The 22,465-nt window shown below is 36.1% G+C and overlaps 1 protein-coding gene across 1 annotated transcript; it reads left to right on the top strand.

Annotated features, from left to right (window-relative positions):
- The first annotated feature begins 21,065 nt into the window (after window positions 1–21,065).
- Window positions 21,066–22,034, top strand: LOC102806503 (melatonin receptor type 1C-like). Its single transcript, XM_006822710.2, has one exon. It carries the CDS (start codon window positions 21,066–21,068, stop codon window positions 22,032–22,034), a length of 969 nt encoding a protein of 322 aa, XP_006822773.2.
- Window positions 22,035–22,465: the final 431 nt, after the last annotated feature.

Below are 22,465 nucleotides of genomic sequence, written 5' to 3'. Positions count from 1 at the left end.
GTGTTCTCCCCAGACCCCAAGTCAAACACTGTATCTAATTTGCATAATTTTCCCATTGAATATTGTGATACAATAACTGTGTTAGTATAAAATTAGTTAACAATCTATCTACAATTAATTAAAGACGAGACAGTCTGATATTTTATATCATTTTACTCCATTGTCTTTTATGTATTTATCAAGTCAAATCAAATAAAGTTTGAAATAGAACAGCAAAACAAGCAGCCTATCGGCTGAGATAGCTCCGCTGTTAGCAAGGCACATTTCAATTAAAGAACTGAGGATATCATATAAGAAAATGAACAATATGTATGGTATGTATAGCAATCGGACTTGCTGTTTCAACAAGAATTCAAAAATATCACTTTTTACTAAAAATGACAAAAATATTCATCAAAATTAGATAATTGAAGATATCATCATGAAATGAACAAATCTGAGGGAGGTTTACCTGAGGTACATATATGTATAGTATCAAAGCAATCAGACTTGCAGTTTTTAACAAGAAGTCGAAAATATCACCTTTTATCAAAAATTACAAAAATATTGACTAAAATCAGAAAATTAAAGATATCATCACAAAATGAACAAATCTGAGAGAGGTCCATATGTAGTACTTATATATATATAATAGCAAAGCAATCAGACTTGCTGTTTTCAACAAGAAGTCGAAAATATCACTTTTTACCAAAAACTACAAAAATATTCATCAAAACTAGAGAATTAAAGATATCATCACAAAATGAACAAATCTGAGAGAGGTCCAGGTGTAGTACCTATATATGTAATATCAAAGCAATTGGACTTGCGGTTTTTAACAAGAAGTCAAAAATATCACTTTTTACCAAAAATATTCACCAAAATTAGAGAATTTAAGATATCATTATGAAATGAACAAATCTGAGAGAGATCCACATATAGTACCGTAAAATCTGTATTAGAAGCCGCATCCCTAATAGAAGTCGCACCCATTCTTTTTGAATAATTTAGAATAAAAAATTCATCATTTCTCATATGTGTACATGCTCTAATAGAAGCCGCATCCCCTCTGTTGCATTGTACCATTTTAATAGAAGCCGCGGCTTCTAATACAGATTTTACAGTACCTATATATGTAATATCAAAGCAATCGGAATGGCAGTTTTTAACAAGAAGTCGAAAATATCACTTTTTACCAAAAATGACAAAAATTGTCACCAAAATTAGAGAATTTGAGGTTTTGACAGTCTGCTATGCACCATTCCACTAATGCCTAGCTGTGTCGACTTTGTCAACAGCGGAGCTAAAAAGCAATAGAAATAGTTAATATGTTATAGCCAGTCAGTAAATATATTGTTATCCATGGAAATAACTGTTTATCATTATTTCGCGTCAACAAGTACAGTCAGTTTTAGTGCCCATGTCACTGTCTGTTCATGAGACATTAGGGCAAACATTTTTTTGTTGTGAGATTGCGAGTTATCAAAATAGGATGAAAATAATAAATCAATAATGACAAAATTTCAAACTAAAGTCAACGATTTTTCATTGATCTATACCTTATGTGTAATGCTATGATTACCCTAACTTTGTCCGCTAAACCGTAACATTCTTGCATTGAACAAATTTAGAATGTTTTGTTAATTAAAATCAGGGTTTTTTCTTGAAAAAAACTGCAAGAGGGAGCACTGCAATTCAGCGGCACCATCAAGTAGGGGAGATGGGGTTTTCCCTATCAGGGTGTGGAGCATTCTCTGGCTTCCTTTGGGCCAAAATTTCTGTCAGACAGGTCAAAGTTGAAGACCGAAGCCACTTGTGATCCCTTGTCATTCAGAATTTTGTGGTTGCCAGGAAATCTGCCCCCTAGGGTAAGGGGCACATGGCTATGGCATGAGGGCGATGCACCCCTGTTTCTTGTTTAAAAAAATTCCTGAAAATGATTCATTGGCGATTATCTTAGAACCACTAATAAACAGACTGGCAATCCAGGTATTTCTTTTGATCTAATGTGTGTCTCGAGTTAATGTTTTAATCTTAGAAAGAACTGGGGATGATAAAAAAAAATGTCCACAAAGTCATGCAATAACATACGACTTTGTTGGTGTTTCAACAGGAAGTGATGCAAAAGGTCAGACCAAAGTTTCCAATTTTATCTTACATTTTGCCCTGATGTATCATATTTTCAAGAGTTTTTTAATACATGATCGGCAAAATACAGTAACATAATACCAGCTCTGTTGTAGACATGGCGACGTCAACTATCCTAGAAAAATCGACTAACTATCAGAAAAAATATTATGGTAAAAGTCGTTCATTTTTCTTTATTATACATTCAAGAACATTACTATAAAGATGGTTTATACATTCAAATAATCATTACTTTCCTAAAATATGGTCAATTTTGGCTATAAAATATATTATTTGGCAAATCAACTTAAAACTCAACTCGCCATTCGGCAAAATTTGGCAAAGCATGAGCCACCAGCGTAGCCGAGACACACAATCGTTGGGCAGATTGACACCTCCAAACAACAGTGTTGCCAGTCAGTTTTTTTTCTTTGGTGACGCCTGCAGTTGAATAATTTTTGCTTCGATTTATGTACAGTTTTATTTTCAATGGGACCTAATTTCACTTGTTTTTTTTTTTAATTAAAGTACAAACTGCAAATAATAGCAGTGTACCAAATCAGTATATTTTCCGGACATGTGCAGTATTTGTGATTTGTGAGACTTGTATTGTCACATTGTTGCTGTTACGTGCAATGGGCAAATTATTAATATTCTAGTATTTGATTTGGATTTAGAGGGACCACACCCTTGAAAGAACATCTCACAGGGTCACATCACTGTACCATTACGCTTTAGAGGTGTGGAGAGAACACTGTTGTTATACATGTAGGTAAAAATGTCCAATTTGTTGATAGTGCAGTGAGTCAGGTTAGGTTCTAGGGGAATAATAATACCTTATTATTAGTTTTATAGTTAGTGCAGTGAGTCGGGTCAGGTCGTCTTCGATTACCAGGTAATAATACCTAGTCCTACCGGTCACTGGTAGTATACCGTAGTGGTTGTCGCATCAGACTCATGATTTGTAGACCCAAGTTCAAATCCTACTAAGGCTGAACACGGAAAGCCCAATTCCACTGGCCAAGATTTATTCACTAACGAATGCGACTTTGGGGGAACTTTGATTAAGGTCGGATAGTGCATTAAATTGCCATTTGATAGGAAAATGGCCGCACAGCCCTGTCATGTAGTCCCAAACTTGAATATGACTTCTGTGGCAAAAATGCACTATGTGTCAGCACTTGCAATTTGCACATAAAAAAAGTCAGGAGAGTCAACAGTGAAATTTAATGTCCGGAACTGTTGCCTGGCACAAAAAAATTATTAAAAATAATAATAATACCTAGTCCTAATTATGAGTAACAAATATCTTATTGGTTGTTAGTGCAGTGAGTCAGGTTAGGTTCTAAGGGAATAATTATACCTTATTATTTGTTTCATAGTTAAGACAGTGATTCATAATATCCAGTTTTAGTTATACATGTACATGTATAGGGAAGAAATGTGTTATATACATGTATAGGGAAGAACTGTGTTAACTCCATATTTGATTTTGCAAAAAGTTGTGAGATAGAAAATTGAACTGTAGATGGCATTTGGGGGGCTCACATCTTTTCCATAGAGCCCTCCGTTAAAATAAGCTTTTTACCTCTCCTGTTTTCAAGCAACGTGCAAGTTATTTTTAAAAATTTTATGGTTATATTGTTCAGTTAAATTTTCAATCCCACAATTCTTTGCAAAATCCAATATTGAGTTAACACATTTCTTCTCTATAGGAAGCCATTATCCCATTGATCATTAGTGCAGTGAGTCAGGACAACGTTGTTAGATACAAATAGATTGAATGGTAAACTTTTGATTTTCAAAGGATTTTTTTAGTAATATTATTTATTCACTTATGGAACATGTATAAATGATTGTTTAAACATTCATCTATCACAGCAAGTATTTGGAAATGAAATTAAGAAAGCATTTCTGTGAATTCATGGCGTCCCAAAATTCAGTAGGAATTCCAAGTGGTTACTCACATTCTGGAGCTACATTTATATCCACAATGCAGCAATAATAAAGATGGTTTTTGTATTGTAAAACTTACTAAACAAATTAAAATGTAATACAAAAATTGAAATAACCATGAATGGTTGTTATTAGTGAGATTAATAACAAGTGTATAATGAGATTAATAACAAATTGTATGTCTTTTCTAAATGACTATAGTATTGCCTAGGCTGTTTTATAGCTGTGGAATCATAGCCCTATGTTGCCGACCGCATTATTTACGTGACTGACTCTGGCCGGCCCATAGGGCTATGGGGCCTTGTGCGACTGAATACCGGTTAAAAACCACATGCCAAATTTGGTCATCGCGAAAATCACATTTTAAGACCTTCGAAAGTACTCACTATGTTTATTTACTTCCAAACAATGACCAGAACCTATTTGCGCTGTGAAATGATGACGGTGGTCATAAAAAATTGACTTTTTTTACCGTACACTGAGTTGCAGAAAAATAACAAGACGAAAGACGCCATTTTGTATTCCAGAGTTTATAGCAAATTACGCGAGACCTATAATTTTGTACCACGTGACCGAAATCAGTAGATAAATTGCGTTTATGCAACTAATTTCTATTATTAAACAAAAATCATACAATTATAAATACTGTATGCGATTGCTTTCTTGGAACAATTAGAATAACGGGAAGAGTGAGTTTTATTCTTCCACCACTGTATCACATGACCGCCAAACGAGATTACATTTATTCTGTGCTAGGGAGTGTGGGATGTCAATGGCTGCCGTTTTCTCGTAATTTGCTTGGTTTCCGCGGTAATTGTAAAATATCACAAATTATTGCTTATTTATAAACACAAATTGCAAACAAAAGTTTGTATGTTATTCATCCAGCAATCAATTCACAATAAAGGTACGTCACACCATAGTAATCGAAAGCAAAAGCGATTTAATTTATGTATGCCAGATTTCTGTTATTAAACTGTGATAGATTCCGTAGCTCTATGTTCGACGTACAACTACAAAATTTAAAAAAAAGACGTCCAAATGAAATTGTTAGGGCGAAATTCGATTGTAGGTCGCACCAAAGAGCTACGGAACCGCAGCTAGCTGTTTTATTGACTATTGACACACCTTTGTCATTTACGCAAGTGTATAATATATTATACAAATTGTTCTATCTCGTCATGTTATAGAGAAAAAATATGATAAAATAAGAAAGTGACTGACATGTTTTATACAAGAATATCATTCAGGTTATGGGTATAAATTACTAATATCAAGACCTCATTAATTACCTAAATCTTGCGTATTAAAACATTTTAATTTCAAGAAAATAAATAGCTGCTAAAATATAAAAATTTCCAGAATGGATGTTACAACTTGATAACACCAGCGAATTCTGTCATCATATACGGAATATTTTACAGAAATGCATCTCAAATGGAAGAAACACAAAACGGAAAAATAGCATATCGCTCGGTGGCTCTGTTGTTGTCCGCCTGCTCAACGTCCGCATATAGATTATTTAAATTCAAGCTGGACATGTACATGAAGTTTAAACTATCACTTTCTGGATCAGATGAATTATATACATGTCTATAAATAACTGTTTTGAGAAATCGATGCACATTCGAAATTGGAATTGAACACAACATGATGATGATGATAGAATCAAATGGACGACTCGAGACGCCGCAGCAGTCTGAGCAGGCACACTAAACAAGTCATAGTGCGATAGCTAGCTAGTAAATATCAATATTAGTATTGAATCGTCATATACTTACCTAGCAGCTTCGCCGAACAGTTTCGATACACTAACACCATTTCAATCGGCGACGGATATGCTATGCAATTGGTTTTTAAAAGTACGACAGTTGAATTGAGCTCCGCGATATGGCTGTTAGGACAGCCGATTGTAATACCCCCTAAGTTAGCGTCACTGTGTCTGCGTCAAAAAGATGACAATTCGGTCTGAAAAGATGCGCAAGTAAAGAAAACTTAAATTAAACATAACAAATTACTCCAAATTATACACAAACTGTCCAGAATTATTCAGAATTATGAGATTTATTGACTTGTGAAGAAAAATAATAACAAAGAGCAAGAGAACGTTGGTTTTAATTTTCGCGGGTACCAAAATAGTGGCAAATACCAAAATAGTGGCTTAACAAATGTTGCACCTGTTCAGATCACGACTTCTGTGTTCAGAATTCCTAGAGAAGAAGTGCGACAATCCACTGATTACTGATCAGAATTCAGTTCTGTCGACAAACACAGTGAGTGAATTTAAAGGGCGGCAGTCGTCGCGCCGCGACCTGTTCGATATGGGACTCATGGCGACGTATACAACGCGTGTAAAATACATTGTTTGTTTACCTGAAATTGGAACACGCGCTGCGCGACGACCACCGCGCTTTAACTTTCCATTATCAATCACGTGATCGATGTAAATCAGAAACTTATATAGCCTGTGAACTGAAGTAAACTGAAGTAAACTAAACTAAGCTAAGCTAAACTAAACTAAACTAAACTAAGCTAAGCTAAACTAAACTAAACTAAACTAAACTAAACTAAACTAAACTAAACTAAACTAAACTAAACTAAACTAAACTAAACTAAACTAAACTAAACTAAACTAAACTGAACTAAACTAAAGTTCAGGATTGGTTATTACCTATTCTAGCATACTACAGTCATAACCTGGCACTACTCTGTGATAGCAGTCAATTTGGACATGGCACTGTTCTAATACAGGAGGATCGCCCATCGCCCATGCCAGGAAAGCCTTAATGTTCACTGAAATTAGATATGCCCATGGATGGTACTAACGGATATGCCCAAATCGAAAAGCAGATGCTCGCTATATATAGTTTTATCAATAGAGATATTTAATAAGTACATCACATGTTAACCATATTGTTGTTTATAGTGTTAATAATAGTTAAGACGCCACTACACATTCATATATAGTAGATAATATTTGGTAATCGTAAGTGACTATTAAAAATAGCTAGACGTTTCGAGCAATAATATATATCTGTAATTCGTGTCTAAGTCCATAGCAACAACACGACAACGAGTAATACACGTACCGCTCTGGTCAGTGGAACGAGTAGTCTCGGAAATAATTGGATAATAATGAAGTCCTGCTACTGATTTCTATTTGGCAAGAGGAAAGTATTTTGAGATTGATACACGCAACTTTCCATGATGGCCAGATTTACAGGATTATTGCACAAAAAGACAAGGAATTGGGGTGAGATAAACCCGCAGAACTGGGCCGTCAAAAAGTAAAATCTTTGAAGTCAAGATTCAAGGAAGTAAATGACAATACTAACCGTAGTAGTAGAGTACGAATATGTTCAAACACGAATCTAACTACAGAGGGCGTGCTATACAGGCCTAATATCAAATTACGCCGTTGTTTTTAATGTCGTGTGATCGCAAACGAAATACACCGTTGTAGAATCACTGGTGTTGTCACTGGATACTGTATACAACAATGTGAATGAATCAGTAGTTGAAATCCGATCACCATCAATCTTTGTGGAAATATCAAGCAATGGTAGTGTTATTTCTGATATTTCATGTGTCTATTGTATTGCGGGATTAAAGCTGTTAACAAACTCGATGAACTGTAATAATTCATCACGACTGCTTGACGTGGCACCGTAGCCGTCATCAATGTACCTGACATAACATTCTGGTTTAGCTCCTTGACATGACTAGAATGTGATTGTTTGACTGTTTACTATTACAGTATCATATGTTTGATCATGTTTGCACAGTCACGTGACTTTGAACATTCAGTGTCCAAAAGCCAATGGATAAGTAGAAGCTGACGTCAAAATGCGATACTAGTATTTATCTTGCCATACAAGCGCAACACCCCTATTCATGAAGTAGAATCCAGTCCAGTACAACGACTCATGAATCAATGTAGAAGTCCACTAATCCCCGCGAGACTACTACAACCAAGTTATGCCAATTCAGAACAAGAGCAGCTGGTGTAAGCAAGTATTAAATAGACAAACCTAAGATCTGCCTGTCCTAGAGAAGAGTGATGTTGTCAGAATGACCCTATTTGTCCTCGGTGTTAAGAAATTGCGTTAAAGGTATTGTGTCACATAGTCTCGATCAGAGATCTTACACAGTTGAAAATCTTAGGAACACAACCCAACACAATGCACGACGTGGAAGATCTGTTGATTCTCGCGTCATTTCCAATAGACACATAGACCACCTCAAGACAAACTTCCAAACCGTACGAATACTCTGACAGCTCATCTGACTTGACATCAACCACTGTCAAACACTGTCATAGTTGCTTGATATATGTAAAACTTCAGGACTGGAAGTGCTAGCTTTACATTTGTAAATGTAATCTTATCTTTTTGTATTTTTACTAGTAGCTTCGCGGTGAGTGGCTTTCGCGGTAATTGGGTTTCGTGTCTGTAGGGTTTCACGGGGAGTAGGGCTTTGTCTCAGTAACTTGTCCTTTCATCCTTGTTGAGAATTAAAGTTTTATGTTTCTTTAACAACTGGCACTATTCTGGAAATACCATCCTAGTAGGAGTTTCTAAGACCAATAAACATTACCATTATGATCTTATTGGTATTGCAAAGGATAGTTGAATATTGTTTATTGAAATTAATAATCCACATAACCATTATTATTATTATTACTAATACATTGCAATACAACTAATTCAAATTGAAAGAAATTACAATATAAAGTATTCATCATTTCATCATTTCGCGGTGAGTGTTATTTACGAAAATATTTGTTTATAATTTTATAAAGTTGCTTGGCAATACCCACTCCAAGTAGATATAATGTGTACATATTTTAATAAATAAAGATATACTAACAAAAATGAAATATTGATCATTTCATATTTTATTAAATAACCTGCACAACAGTAATCAATATTTTTCCTTGCTAGAATGATGTGTAACTTCATACGGGAATCCTGATAAAGTTCACAACTGGTGATTTAGCAGTATTAGGGATTGTCAACTTCTCGTGAATTTGATTACCTAACATGTTTAAGTTCATGTGCTGCAAGTTGCAGAGCACTTACCTAAGTGCCCCCCCCCCCAGCAAATAATTAAGCCAAGGCGGTTTTGATATCGAAATCAAGAAACTCTCCGATTTGACACAATCTGGAAAGTTCGAATTACTAAATGAAGTACAGGACGACGAAGCTGAAATATCCAAGAACCAACACATACCAAAAATCTCAAAAGTGAATATTCGTGGTGTATTTTAATTCTAATCGGACCGGAAGTGGGAATTTGTTAGTACTCTAAATAACATATTGGCGATCCGCTCCGCTAGGATTGCCCTTAAAATTTGTGTGTGTGTGATTTCCAGTGTTTTCACGTATTATTTCTTCTGTGATTTTTTTTGGCTTGGCCGATTTCGTTCAAAATTAGCAGGTAGGTTACACCTTCACCCTAGTTATTTGAAAAAATCTTTAAAACAAATTTGGCCCACTGTTGCCATAGCAACAGCCAAAAAAATGATTTTTGATTAGCTTTGCCCCAAATGTATCTCCGCCTACAAATTCAGGATAAAACACCTCAGACATAGCTCATTCTACTCATTTGGGTACAAAATTACTATTTGAATTTTTGGTATCTTGTTTCGTTACCGAGAAATTTGACCCCAAAGTTGGGGTTACAGTTCACCAAGAATTGCTTTTTAACTCTTCTGTGATTTTTTTGGCTTGGCTGATTTTGTTCATACTTGACAGGCAGGTCATACCGCCACTAATTGGAATACTTTCGCCCCAATTTATTACCTATTACCAGTCTTGTAATAGCAGTGTTTAAATGGTCATGCTTTTATTTTGGCTACGTTGCCTGCACACCGGTAAGAGATCACCGGCGCTGACATTGTTACACTGTATCAACGTAATCCCAACGCAACTTTGAACTTTGAATGAACTGTTAATGCTGCCTTCAATCTAGAAAATACTATTGCAAAACGGCTGGAAATAACAAATTTAACAGCAGAATACGTCCTAGCAATAAAATAAAGTGACCTCAAAGTCTGAGTGGTTTTTTTGGCGAACTTCGTATACAGTGCCCGGTGCCAGCGTGGCAACAGCCGAAAACATGTTGCTTGTTTTTTTTAGCGGAGCCGATCGACAACCAGCCTACCGACTTGTTTTAGTATAAGCTAGTAACAACTTGTCAATAATTATGGGATGATTTGTAGGCATAAGATTGTTATGTGAACTTCGTTCATTGATGGAACACTGTGCGATGACGCTATTTTCAGGGCCTACCTGATTCAGACTCCTATATTGACTATGTCCCGGGCTGTTTACCAGTATCAACCTACTTACTTGTCAATGTCTAACTGTTACATACAGCCATGGAATTTGTAGCTCCATGATACAGCCCAGAAAACGTCAGAATAGTAAAAAAAGGTCAGCTAAGGTCAGTTGCCCGTGCCATGAGAGCCGGCCACAGAACCAAAACAATCTGTCAGCATCTATAAGATTTTATATTGCATAGAAATGAACAATAAATGCTATTGAACCTGAAACAAAAGTAACCGTCCGATCTAAAATCGAGTCTTATCTCCTTTCCGTTTCCGATCGACAGAAAGTCGGGCCAATCTACCATGATTGTTTGCTTATCATTAATTCACAAAGGTCAAAAAAGTTTTTAAACATGAATTTAACGACGAACGTTTTTGAAACGAATCAATGTTCTGGTTATGTCTGGTGCGACTGCAGTCTTTGGAACAAACTTGAGGGACTGTAAAACGCAATTTATGGTACGCGACTTAAAAACGCAATTTACACGTGAATTTCCCAACAAAGGTTTAAATGTTTTAGTTGTATGTGGTGTGGCACTAGTGTGGAAAGCTGTCGAATAAAATGGCAACAACCTTCGAACGCATTGTTATGCTAATTTGATTTCCGGCATGTTAGTTGACAAAGAAATGAAAGATTTCTTGAATTTTCGGCGATAGCTACGTGGATTTGAACCAAAATGTTACCCGCAAGACTCAGAATTCGACAGTGACAGCCACTGAAACGTAATTGAAGGCAAATGAACACGTCAAGCAAAAACGACTTTTTTCCAGTCGTAAAATGGAGGCACATACCATTTTGACTCTTGAGGGGAATGGAAATCAGTTGATTTGAGGGTGTCACCAAAAGCGAGGGAGTAAATCGTTTTTATACTACGAAAAAAATGAAGACCTTGAACGTACTTTTTGGACTTTAGTACAACGTCATTTGTGTTTGATTACCTAACGTTTTTAGGTTCATGTGCTGCAAGTTACAGAGCACATACCTAAGCGGCCGTCCCTCAGCAAATAATGAAGCAAAGGCATTTTCGATGTCAAAATCGCGAAACTCTCCCTTTTTACGCAAACTGGGAAGTTCGAATTACTAAACGAAGTACAGGACGACGAAGCTTAGATATCCAGGAACCAACACATACCAAAAATTATATCTCAAAAGTGAATATTCGCGGTGTATTTTAAGTCTAACCGGACCATAAGTTGGAATTCGTTAGTACTCTAAATATCCAAATATATTTTAGTATAAAGTAGTAACAAGACATGATTATACACATTTAAACTTTCAATGAAAGATGAATGTACTTAGCAGTCACGTGACCACGCGAACTTGAAGGTTACATCGAACGTAACCTATTAACTGTTAATTAGTGTCGATTATGAGTTTTAATGAAATATACAGTTTAATATGGTTTAAAATAATAAGTATGAATTTTACTTCCCGAAACCTCTACTATACGTCATTAAGGTTATTGTATAATTATATAATGGGAGTTTAGTTACTGTAACGTTTGAGATTTGTTGACGCATAACACCTGGTCATAGACACGAAGATCATGATCATATTTGGAAGCCAAGCTACCCAATGTACATGTACAATCTACCTGTAACTTGATAAAAAACGGCGCCTTTGGTTTGGCGCACGAGCAAACCACTCTATATGTAAAAGACCACGGGATGTTGGTGTGTCCTACAGCTACAGTATGAAGTGAAACACTGGTCACAATGTCTGGAAAATTTCGAAAACGCAAACGAGGTTGACGAAACAAGATGCGTGCCAAAAGAGGCAGTTGGAAACTCAAACTATCGGACAAGGGCTCATATACACTGGTAAAGTCTGGACTTATTTTTTGTTTTACAAAACGAAATAATTAATTGTGTAAGTATATTCAGCGTGATCGCGATAACTAACGTGACCGTGAAAGGTATTCCTTTTGCGTTCCCGCTAGTTTTTGCGATCACATTAAAAAAACTAAATTGACAATTAATTATATTTTTTTGTAAAACAAAAAAGAAGTCCCAATTTTGCCAGTCTTATAACGAGTCAGAATTTTTATTTCAAAGGTACAACGCTTTGCGTGACAAAACAAACAAATGCGTCTTTTGGGAAAAAACTTTCATTTACGTTCCCTATTTAGAACGCATATCTAATGATACAAACTGTCCGCAAAGAGTGTTATTGTTAGCCAGCAAAAAAAAATTAAAATGAGTGGCCACGAACGTGAGTCGGTACCTTAATCAAAGCAGGTCAAAACAATTGTAATACTACTAGTACTTCTTATTCAAACAGTATTCTCAACACAGAGCAATGGGTATTATACAATTACTTGACATCGACTTTGATGATTGTATATACTCTGACTCGGTATTCAAGTGAAGAAAGTACAACATGCGTATGACAATAATATAAACTGTGTATTGCCGGCATTTATTTCGCAAAATCAAGTGTGAATATTTAAAACGACAGAAGAAAATTACAATATGATTTTGATACTGCTTGTTAATGACTAAATTAGATGAATATTTGTCGTAAAATGAATGTATTTCAACGCACGTACAAAAATCATCATCAATCACTAGAAAACGGTATCAATGTTCTCATTAATTGCACATAAGAACTGGAAGTACAAACCTTCAGTCATTTCCTTTTAAATGTCACGATAATGAATACAATTGTGTCGTTAAACTAAGCTTATTAGTTCTCCGCCCCCGCGGATGCACAAGTAATTATGATTTAAATTGCCATGGAAACAGCCTATGCGTTGTTAATGTTAATAGAAAAGTAGAATATATTCCATGAAACATTTAATCCTAAATGGATTATTTTTTGTTTGTGTCCGGATATAGAAGACCCCGGGCAAAACATGAGATGTTACCTTTTTATATACACTGTAACCTCAATATAATGAACACCTTTATAATGAATTTCCTGATATAATGAACACATAGCATGTCTCCCGCTCACAACAAACGCAATGTATTATGTGCTTCATTATAGTGAACATTTCACTATAACAAACTAATTGTACAAAGAGTTCCATGCCTTGGAAACAACCTATGCATTGTTAATGTTAATAAAAAAGTAGAATATATTCCATGAAACATTTAATCCTAAATGGATCATTTTTTGTTTGTGTCCGGATATAGGAGACCCCGGGCGGAAAATGAGATGTTATATTTTTATATAATAAGCATATACTGATTAGAGAATACCATGTCTTTCAAGCAGCATACTTGTGAAAAAAAAAATTGAATCCGTCAGTTCTCTGGGCACGATATTCAGCTAAGCGTTTGTCATGATATGAATGAGGCACTGTAATATAAAACGCGTTTAACATAGTTTGTATTTTCAAATACCACTTTTTTAAAAGTATGTTTGTGTTTGTGTAACTGTTTTAACAGTGATTTTATGAACTTCCATATGTTATACTACCATAGTTAAAGCGCGGTAGTCGTCGCGCTGCGCATGTTCGACATTTGTGTTGATAAACATGGATTTCTCACAAGCCAATGCGCTTTTCAAATGAAAATCACAAGTATGAGGTTTGACCTGGGCGCGACTTGCACTGATTACCGCCCGTGACTCCTTGATACCTTCGAATAACATGAAATTTACCTAATTAAAGCTTGGAAACGTCTCAGTTCGTACTCGTTGATCTGGGCAACAGTCAAAGACTGCCGCGCTTTAAGGTATACGGGCATACGTCGCTGCTTTGACCACCAGCATTACGGTCGAGTCAGTCTTTCTGACACCCAGTTTTAAAATTTTCGGCCATTTTAGAAATATTTATGAAATTTTTAGCCAAAAACGCCAATTTTGGGACCAAACGCGCCCTCAACGTCGAGCTTTTATGGATTTAATATTCAACAGGATGCGGAGCATTCACAATCAAAATAAAAGTCAGTAACACCACACCAGCCCCTCCCCCATCGAAGTATGTGCAAGCCCTAATCATTCGGTAACTTCGATTGTGTAACTTTATTGTACAAATCTATACACAAACACGTAAAGACCAAAAAAGATGGAAGCCACATAACGCTGTAACCCTGTTGTCTTTGGATTAAGTTCATTCACGTGGGTCATGTACTGTTATACAAAGAAACGTTAATGCGTAGATGGCATAGGTATACATTTACAGTGTGGGCCATGTACTGTTATACAAAGAAACGTTAATGCATAGATGGCATAGGTATACATTTACAGTGTGGGCCATGTACTGTTATACAAAGAAACGTTAATGCGTAGATGGCATAGATATACATTTACAGTGTGGGCCATGTACTGTTATACAAAGAAACGTTATTGCATAGATGGCATAGGTATACATTTACAGTGTGGGCCATGTAATGTTATACAAAGAAACGTTAATGCGTAGATGGCATAGGTACACATTTACAGTGTGGGCCATGTACTGTTATACAAAGAAACGTTAATGCGTAGATGGCATAGGTATACATTTACAGTGTGGGCCATGTACTGTTATACAAAGAAACGTTATTGCATAGATGGCATAGGTATACATTTACAGTGTGGGCCATGTAATGTTATACAAAGAAACGTTAATGCGTAGATGGCATAGGTATACATTTACAGTGTGGACCATGTACTGTTATACAAAGAAATGTTAATGCATAGATGGCATAGGTATACATTTACAGTGTGGACCATGTACTGTTATACAAAGAAATGTTAATGCATAGATGGCATAGGTATACATTTACAGTGTGGACCATGTACTGTTATACAAAGAAATGTTAATGCATAGATGGCATAGGTATACATTTACAGTGTGGGCCATGTACTGTTATTCAAAGAAACGTTAATGCATAGATGACATAGGTATACATTTACAGTGTGGGCCATGTACTGTTATACAAAGAAACGTTAATGCATAGATGACATAGGTATACATTTACAGGGTGGTTCATGTACTGTTATACAAAGAAACGTTAATGCATAGATGGCATAGGTATACATTTACAGTGTGGACCATGTACTGTTATACAAAGAAACGTTAATGCATAGATGACATAGGTATACATTTACAGTGTGGACCATGTACTGTTATACAAAGAAACGTTAATGCGTAGATGGCATAGGTATACATTTACAGTGTGGACCATGTACTGTTATACAAAGAAACATTAATGCATAGATGGCATAGGTATACATTTACAGTGTGGACCATGTACTGTTATACAAAGAAACGTTAATGCATAGATGGCATAGATATACATTCACAGTGTGGACCATGTACTGTTATACAAAGAAACATTAATGCATAGATGGCATAGATATACATTTACAGTGTGGACCATGTACTGTTATACAAAGAAACATTAATGCATAGATGGCATAGGTATACATTTACAGTGTGGGCCATGTACTGTTATACAAAGAAACGTTAATGCGTAGATGGCATAGGTATACATTTACAGTGTGGGCCATGTACTGTTATACAAAGAAACGTTAATGCGTAGATGGCATAGGTATACATTTACAGGGTGGTTCATGTACTGTTATACAAAGAAACGTTAATGCATAGATGACATAGGTATACATTTACAGGGTGGTTCATGTACTGTTATACAAAGAAACGTTAATGCATAGATGGCATAGGTATACATTTACAGTGTGGACCATGTACTGTTATACAAAGAAACGTTAATGCATAGATGACATAGGTATACATTTACAGTGTGGACCATGTACTGTTATACAAAGAAACGTTAATGCGTAGATGGCATAGGTATACATTTACAGTGTGGACCATGTACTGTTATACAAAGAAACATTAATGCATAGATGGCATAGGTATACATTTACAGTGTGGACCATGTACTGTTATACAAAGAAACGTTAATGCATAGATGGCATAGGTACACATTCACAGTGTGGACCATGTACTGTTATACAAAGAAACATTAATGCATAGATGGCATAGATATACATTTACAGTGTGGACCATGTACTGTTATACAAAGAAACATTAATGCATAGATGGCATAGGTATACATTTACAGTGTGGGCCATGTACTGTTATACAAAGAAACGTTAATGGGTAGATGGCATAGGTATACATTTACAGTGTGGGCCATGTACTGTTATACAAAGAAACGTTAATGCGTAGATGGCATAGGTATACATTTACAGTGTGAGCCATGTACTGTTATACAAAGAAACGTTAATGCGTAGATGGCATAGGTATACATTTACAGTGTGAGCCATGTACTGTTATACAAAGAAACGTTAATGCGTAGATGACATAGGTATACATTTACAGTGTGGACCATGTACTGTTATACAAAGAAATGTTAATGCATAGATGGCATAGGTATACATTTACAGTGTGGGCCATGTACTGTTATACAAAGAAACGTTAATGCGTAGATGGCATAGGTATACATTTACAGTGTGGGTCATGTACTGTTATCCAAAAAAAAACGTTAATGCGTAGATGGCATAGGTATACATTTACAGGGTGGGCCATGTACTGTTATACAAAGAAATGTTAATGCATAGATGGCATAGGTATACATTTACAGTGTGGACCATGTACTGTTATACAAAGAAACGTTAATGCGTAGATGGCATAGGTATACATTTACAGTGTGGGTCATGTACTGTTATACAAAGAAACGTTAATGCATAGATGACATAGGTATACATTTACAGTGTGGACCATGTACTGTTATACAAAGAAACGTTAATGCGTAGATGGCATAGGTATACATTTACAGTGTGGGCCATGTACTGTTATACAAAGAAACATTAATGCATAGATGGCATAGGTATACATTTACAGTGTGGACCATGTACTGTTATACAAAGAAATGTTAATGCATAGATGGCATAGGTATACATTTACAGTGTGGGCCATGTACTGTTATACAAAGAAACGTTAATGCGTAGATGGCATAGGTATACATTTACAGTGTGGGTCATGTACTGTTATCCAAAAAAAAAAACGTTAATGCGTAGATGGCATAGGTATACATTTACAGGGTGGGCCATGTACTGTTATACAAAGAAATGTTAATGCATAGATGGCATAGGTATACATTTACAGTGTGGGTCATGTACTGTTATACAAAGAAACGTTAATGCATAGATGACATAGGTATACATTTACAGTGTGGGTCGTGTACTGTTATACAAAGAAACGTTAATGCATAGATGACATAGGTATACATTTACAGTGTGGGCCATGTACTGTTATACAAAGAAACGTTAATGCGTAGATGGCATAGGTATACATTTACAGTGTGGGCCATGTACTGTTATACAAAGAAATGTTAATGCATAGATGGCATAGGTATACATTTACAGTGTGGACCATGTACTGTTATACAAAGAAACGTTAATGCGTAGATGGCATAGATATACATTTACAGTGTGGACCATGTACTGTTATACAAAGAAATGTTAATGCATAGATGGCATAGGTATACATTTACAGGGTGGGCCATGTACTGTTATACAAAGAAATGTTAATGCATAGATGGCATAGGTATACATTTACAGTGTGGACCATGTACTGTTATACAAAGAAACGTTAATGCGTAGATGGCATAGATATACATTTACAGTGTGGACCATGTACTGTTATACAAAGAAACGTTAATGCATAGATGACATAGGTATACATTTACAGGGTGGGCCATGTACTGTTATACAAAGAAACGTTAATGCGTAGATGGCATAGGTATACATTTACAGTGTGGGACATGTACTGTTATACAAAGAAACGTTAATGCGTAGATGGCATAGGTATACATTTACAGTGTGGGACATGTACTGTTATACAAAGAAACGTTAATGCGTAGATGGCATAGGTATACATTTACAGGGTGGGCCATGTACTGTTATACAAAGAAACGTTAATGCGTAGATGGCATAGGTATACATTTACAGTGTGGGACATGTACTGTTATACAAAGAAACGTTAATGCGTAGATGGCATAGGTATACATTTACAGTGTGGGCCATGTACTGTTATCCCCAAAAAAACACGTTAATGCGTAGATGACATAGCTCCTTATTCCTGTACTTTGTTTAGTAATTCGGACCCATATTGCGTAAAAACGGACACTTTTGCGATTTTGACACTGAAAATCTATGTGATTAGGTATGTGCACTCTAACTTGCAACAAATGAATCTAAAAGCGTTAGGAAATAAAAAAAATGACATTGCACTAAAATACATTCAAAGTCTTCACTTTTTCATAGCATACATACTGACACTTATTCTGACATCCTCATAGCAAGTAATTTCCGTTTCCCCCAATGCTAAACAATGATTCAGTCGCGTACTTTATGCTACGATGTGAAACAGTTTTGTTATGCTTCACGTGTTTATTTGCCTTGAATTACGTTTTTGTGCTCGTCACTACCGGTTTTAGGAAGCTTGCCGATAACGTTTTGGTCCCATCTGGTAGCATCTGAAAACAATTTTTTTTTGTTCATTTGGTATTTTGTACAAACCATTAGAATATGTCGTTCATGTTCGATGTGATCACCATCACAATATTCACAGATTCTTTCATCAACTATATTAGACTATATCAAGTATATTAGAATAGCGACCATATTCAATTTTCAGGAAGTGATTACTTGATCGAAATTTAGTTAGCGACCCGCGACTATTCCTACCAAATGGATAGATACCATCAACACTTATTTAAAAGGAAAGGTGAAGTTCTTTCACATCATAGCTTTGAACTGCATTTTTCTGATGAACTAAATTTGCCATTATATAAATTTGAAAAGGGCGTAATCTATAAATATCTAATATGTGTCTTCTCTATAAAACAACACGCACAAAAACTTGACACTGTTTGGCGTGACATTCTTAGTCTGCCTGAAAATGCTAAACCCAACTTTAAGGATTGCTATGAAGCACCAGTCATTAAAAAAACGGGATCTGCAGTAGCGTATTTTCCTTGGCGCGTTTCCAACGGGGAATTTTTTTTTCAAAGCTCGTTTGAACAATTCAGATAAGTATTCATTTCTAAATAAATAGTTCTATAATCCTATTAGAATGGAAGACGTGCACATTAGGTATGACAATTGTGTTTGCCCATATATAGTCATGGAACTTTATAATATTGATGTGTGGCAGGAGAGTGTCAACTTTCTTACGAATGAGTTCACGTTCACCTTTGATATATATATTGTTGAACTTGTAATCTATGGATTAAAGCGGTCATGAGTTATATGTGTCGGATCATGGTTCATTTATCTAAACAATCCCATCATGCATTGCTGTTCATATTTCTCGCCTTGTGCGTAGGTACATACTATTGGAAGTTCACTCAGTGAAACAAAAGAGTTATCCCAAAGCAAGACACTTGTGTGAATTGCAGGCCTGTCTTAATGGAAAATGTTCTCTATTTTCTGATCCCGGTGATCCCTAAGGGGCTGAATATCAAATCGCAAAACAATCTACGGAAATACTAGGCAATTTTCGATTCTGATGCAGTAACGGTTTCATTTGGTTATATAACACGTTACTTCCGGTGCTTAGGACTTCTAATAACATATAAAAAACGGCATCACGCACCAAAATACATTTCTGTTTCTGGGGCATTACTAGAAATCATCGGGCACCATTATTGTTGTACTCTGATTTGTATGATCGCTCATACTTCATACTTCGGCCTCGTAACAAAAGATTGGTAGAATTAAACTCGAATAATGCGAGGCTTTCAAAATATACATATGATGTGTTATTACACTTGCCTATACTAACTTTCGATTAGATCACTGGCATACAAGGAAAACAAAGTAATTCATATTCCATTATTTCTGTCTTTGGGTCCATCTTAGAATGGGTAATTTTCGAAACATATTGAACATTACAAATTCGGAGGGTTTCGATAAATATCACATGACTTGCTTCAAAATAAATACAAATATTCAAAATTTACAATTCGAAAAAAAAAAATATCCTCAATGTATATGAGATTTTGTATCATAATTATCTTGTATCTGGTCATTGTGATGTATATCTCAGAATGGTAGACGTAACTAACAACAAAACGTGCCGGACATTTAAAAGTACAAATTCTTGTTGTTTTGCTTAGCAAACTGTTTTATCAAACCCGAGGTTTACGCGTTCATTACAGGATGCACTAGCTTGCAAACTCGTCGGCACTCCCTTCTATTACAGGCGACCAATCAGTCTATTTGTACAAACCGACAATCTGTTCATCCGTGTTAATAAGCGTTTGATTGGTCATTTTTTAAAATATTTTTGTGCCAGGCGACAGTTCTAGACATTGAGTGTCACTGTTGTCTCTCCTGACTTTTTTTTGTATGTGCAAATTATGTGCGAATTGCAAGTGCTAGTGCTGACACATAGTGCAATAAAACAAATGTCAGCTACATTTTCATTTCTAAACTACAAGATACGACTAGCAGCAGAACATTCACATGTTTCCGTGGCTAGTCCGCCATTTGTCCGCGTTCATGACGTTTACACATGAATATTCATATCACATTACCCTAATATAGGCCTTGAGGAGTTTTAATTTCTATAATGGTGTGGATTTCAATATCCTGAGAAAACATCTTGTTACATGTTATATTCTCATTCCACTCAGTGTGTAGATTTTCAGTTGTTGTGTTTCCATGCCATCATGTCCATGTAGGCTGTATTCAACATTTAGAAGAAAGAACATGAACAAAACTACTGTAACCGAGTTTGCTTCAATACAGCCTGTTGCAAGGTGGGTGTCACAACTTGCCGGATCGGTGGAGGTATTATTCGCAGTTCTTACACTGTTAGGTAATATATCATTTATCGTCGTGGTGCTGGCGACAAAGAGGCTACGGAAGAAATCTAACGCGTTTTTGATCAGTCTCAGCGTATGCGACTTATGCTCAGCATTGTTTGTTTCTTCGGTAACGGCAGATGCTTTCATCCGCCGTGAATGGCGTCTGGGAACTCGTTATTGTATTGCACATAATATGTTACATCCAATTCTCAGCGTTGTGTCCCTATGGATAACTGCCAGTATTTCTTTGAATCGTTATATATCCATCGTACACCATGAACGCTCTCGTAAACTGACGACAAAGTTAACGATTACATTGGCTATTATTTTTTCCTGGATTTTGCCAATGATCTTGATTGAACGCAACTTCATCGTGCCTGGTGCATCGGTCTATTCTCCAATTGCACTCCGTTGTTTACCGACTAGAAAAACCACCTTTTCTATGATAATTCTGATCATCATACCTATTATCACAGTTATTACCAGCTACATCGTGATATTTATATACGTATACCAGAGCAGACGGCGTGTACAACAACAACAACAACGACATAACCAAGCATGGACTAATAATCAACTCTCACAACAAGTGTTAACGAAGAAAGAATTCCACGTACTTGCGACTGTCTTCGCTGTGTTTTTGTTCATCCTAGCTGAGTATATACCATTTAGTATTTTGGTGAACTTATACGGGAAACATGGTCGATTTCCGGAAGTAATGATGCTTTCATACCCTCTTAACCATATTGGCGGAGTAATCAACCCTGTACTCTACGTGCTTTTAAATAAGATGATCAGAGACGCTTTTAAACATTTGATAAAATGGGTCACACGACAACATAGTACTACTGACCATGTACTGAACATTTGAAAATGCAAATCGCGTTCAGGTCACGTTCGATAAACAATTAAAGCGGGAGAGTCGTCACCTGTGCATGCGTCAGATGGCCTTAGCGTGTCATTGTTTACAAACAAGCGTCTACCCATGAGCCTTTAAGTTTTTAGCGTGTGTTGTTATCGTCGCGGGTGACGACCCCCCCCCGCTTTAATGTTCGCGTTACAAACGGCTTTCCCAAAAAACATAGTGTCAGCATCCTTTATATTATGTTTTTGTCATATTACCACAAACCCTGCAAATGGAAGTGTGTATGGAAACATGGGAAAAAACGGTTGCATTGTCGTGTGATAAAGGTGATTGACAGGTCATACTTGTTTTCAACTCTGAACGGACAGTTGGAATCTACCAGGTGTGCTTGTGATTAACATAACAAAAGGTGTTTACAACCTTTGGAAGAAGAATAG

Source organism: Saccoglossus kowalevskii, chromosome 5 (genome assembly GCF_978046115.1).
Source record: "Saccoglossus kowalevskii chromosome 5, keSacKowa6.1, whole genome shotgun sequence".
Classification (NCBI taxonomy): Eukaryota; Metazoa; Hemichordata; class Enteropneusta; family Harrimaniidae; genus Saccoglossus; species Saccoglossus kowalevskii.
The sequence above is the reverse complement of the archived record's forward strand: the minus strand, read 5'-3'. Positions and strand labels throughout refer to the sequence as shown.

Coding starts and splice junctions, on each gene's coding strand:
- LOC102806503 (XM_006822710.2), top strand. CDS start 21,066: ATGAACAAAACTACTGTAACCGAGTTTGCTTCAATACAGCCTGTTGCA.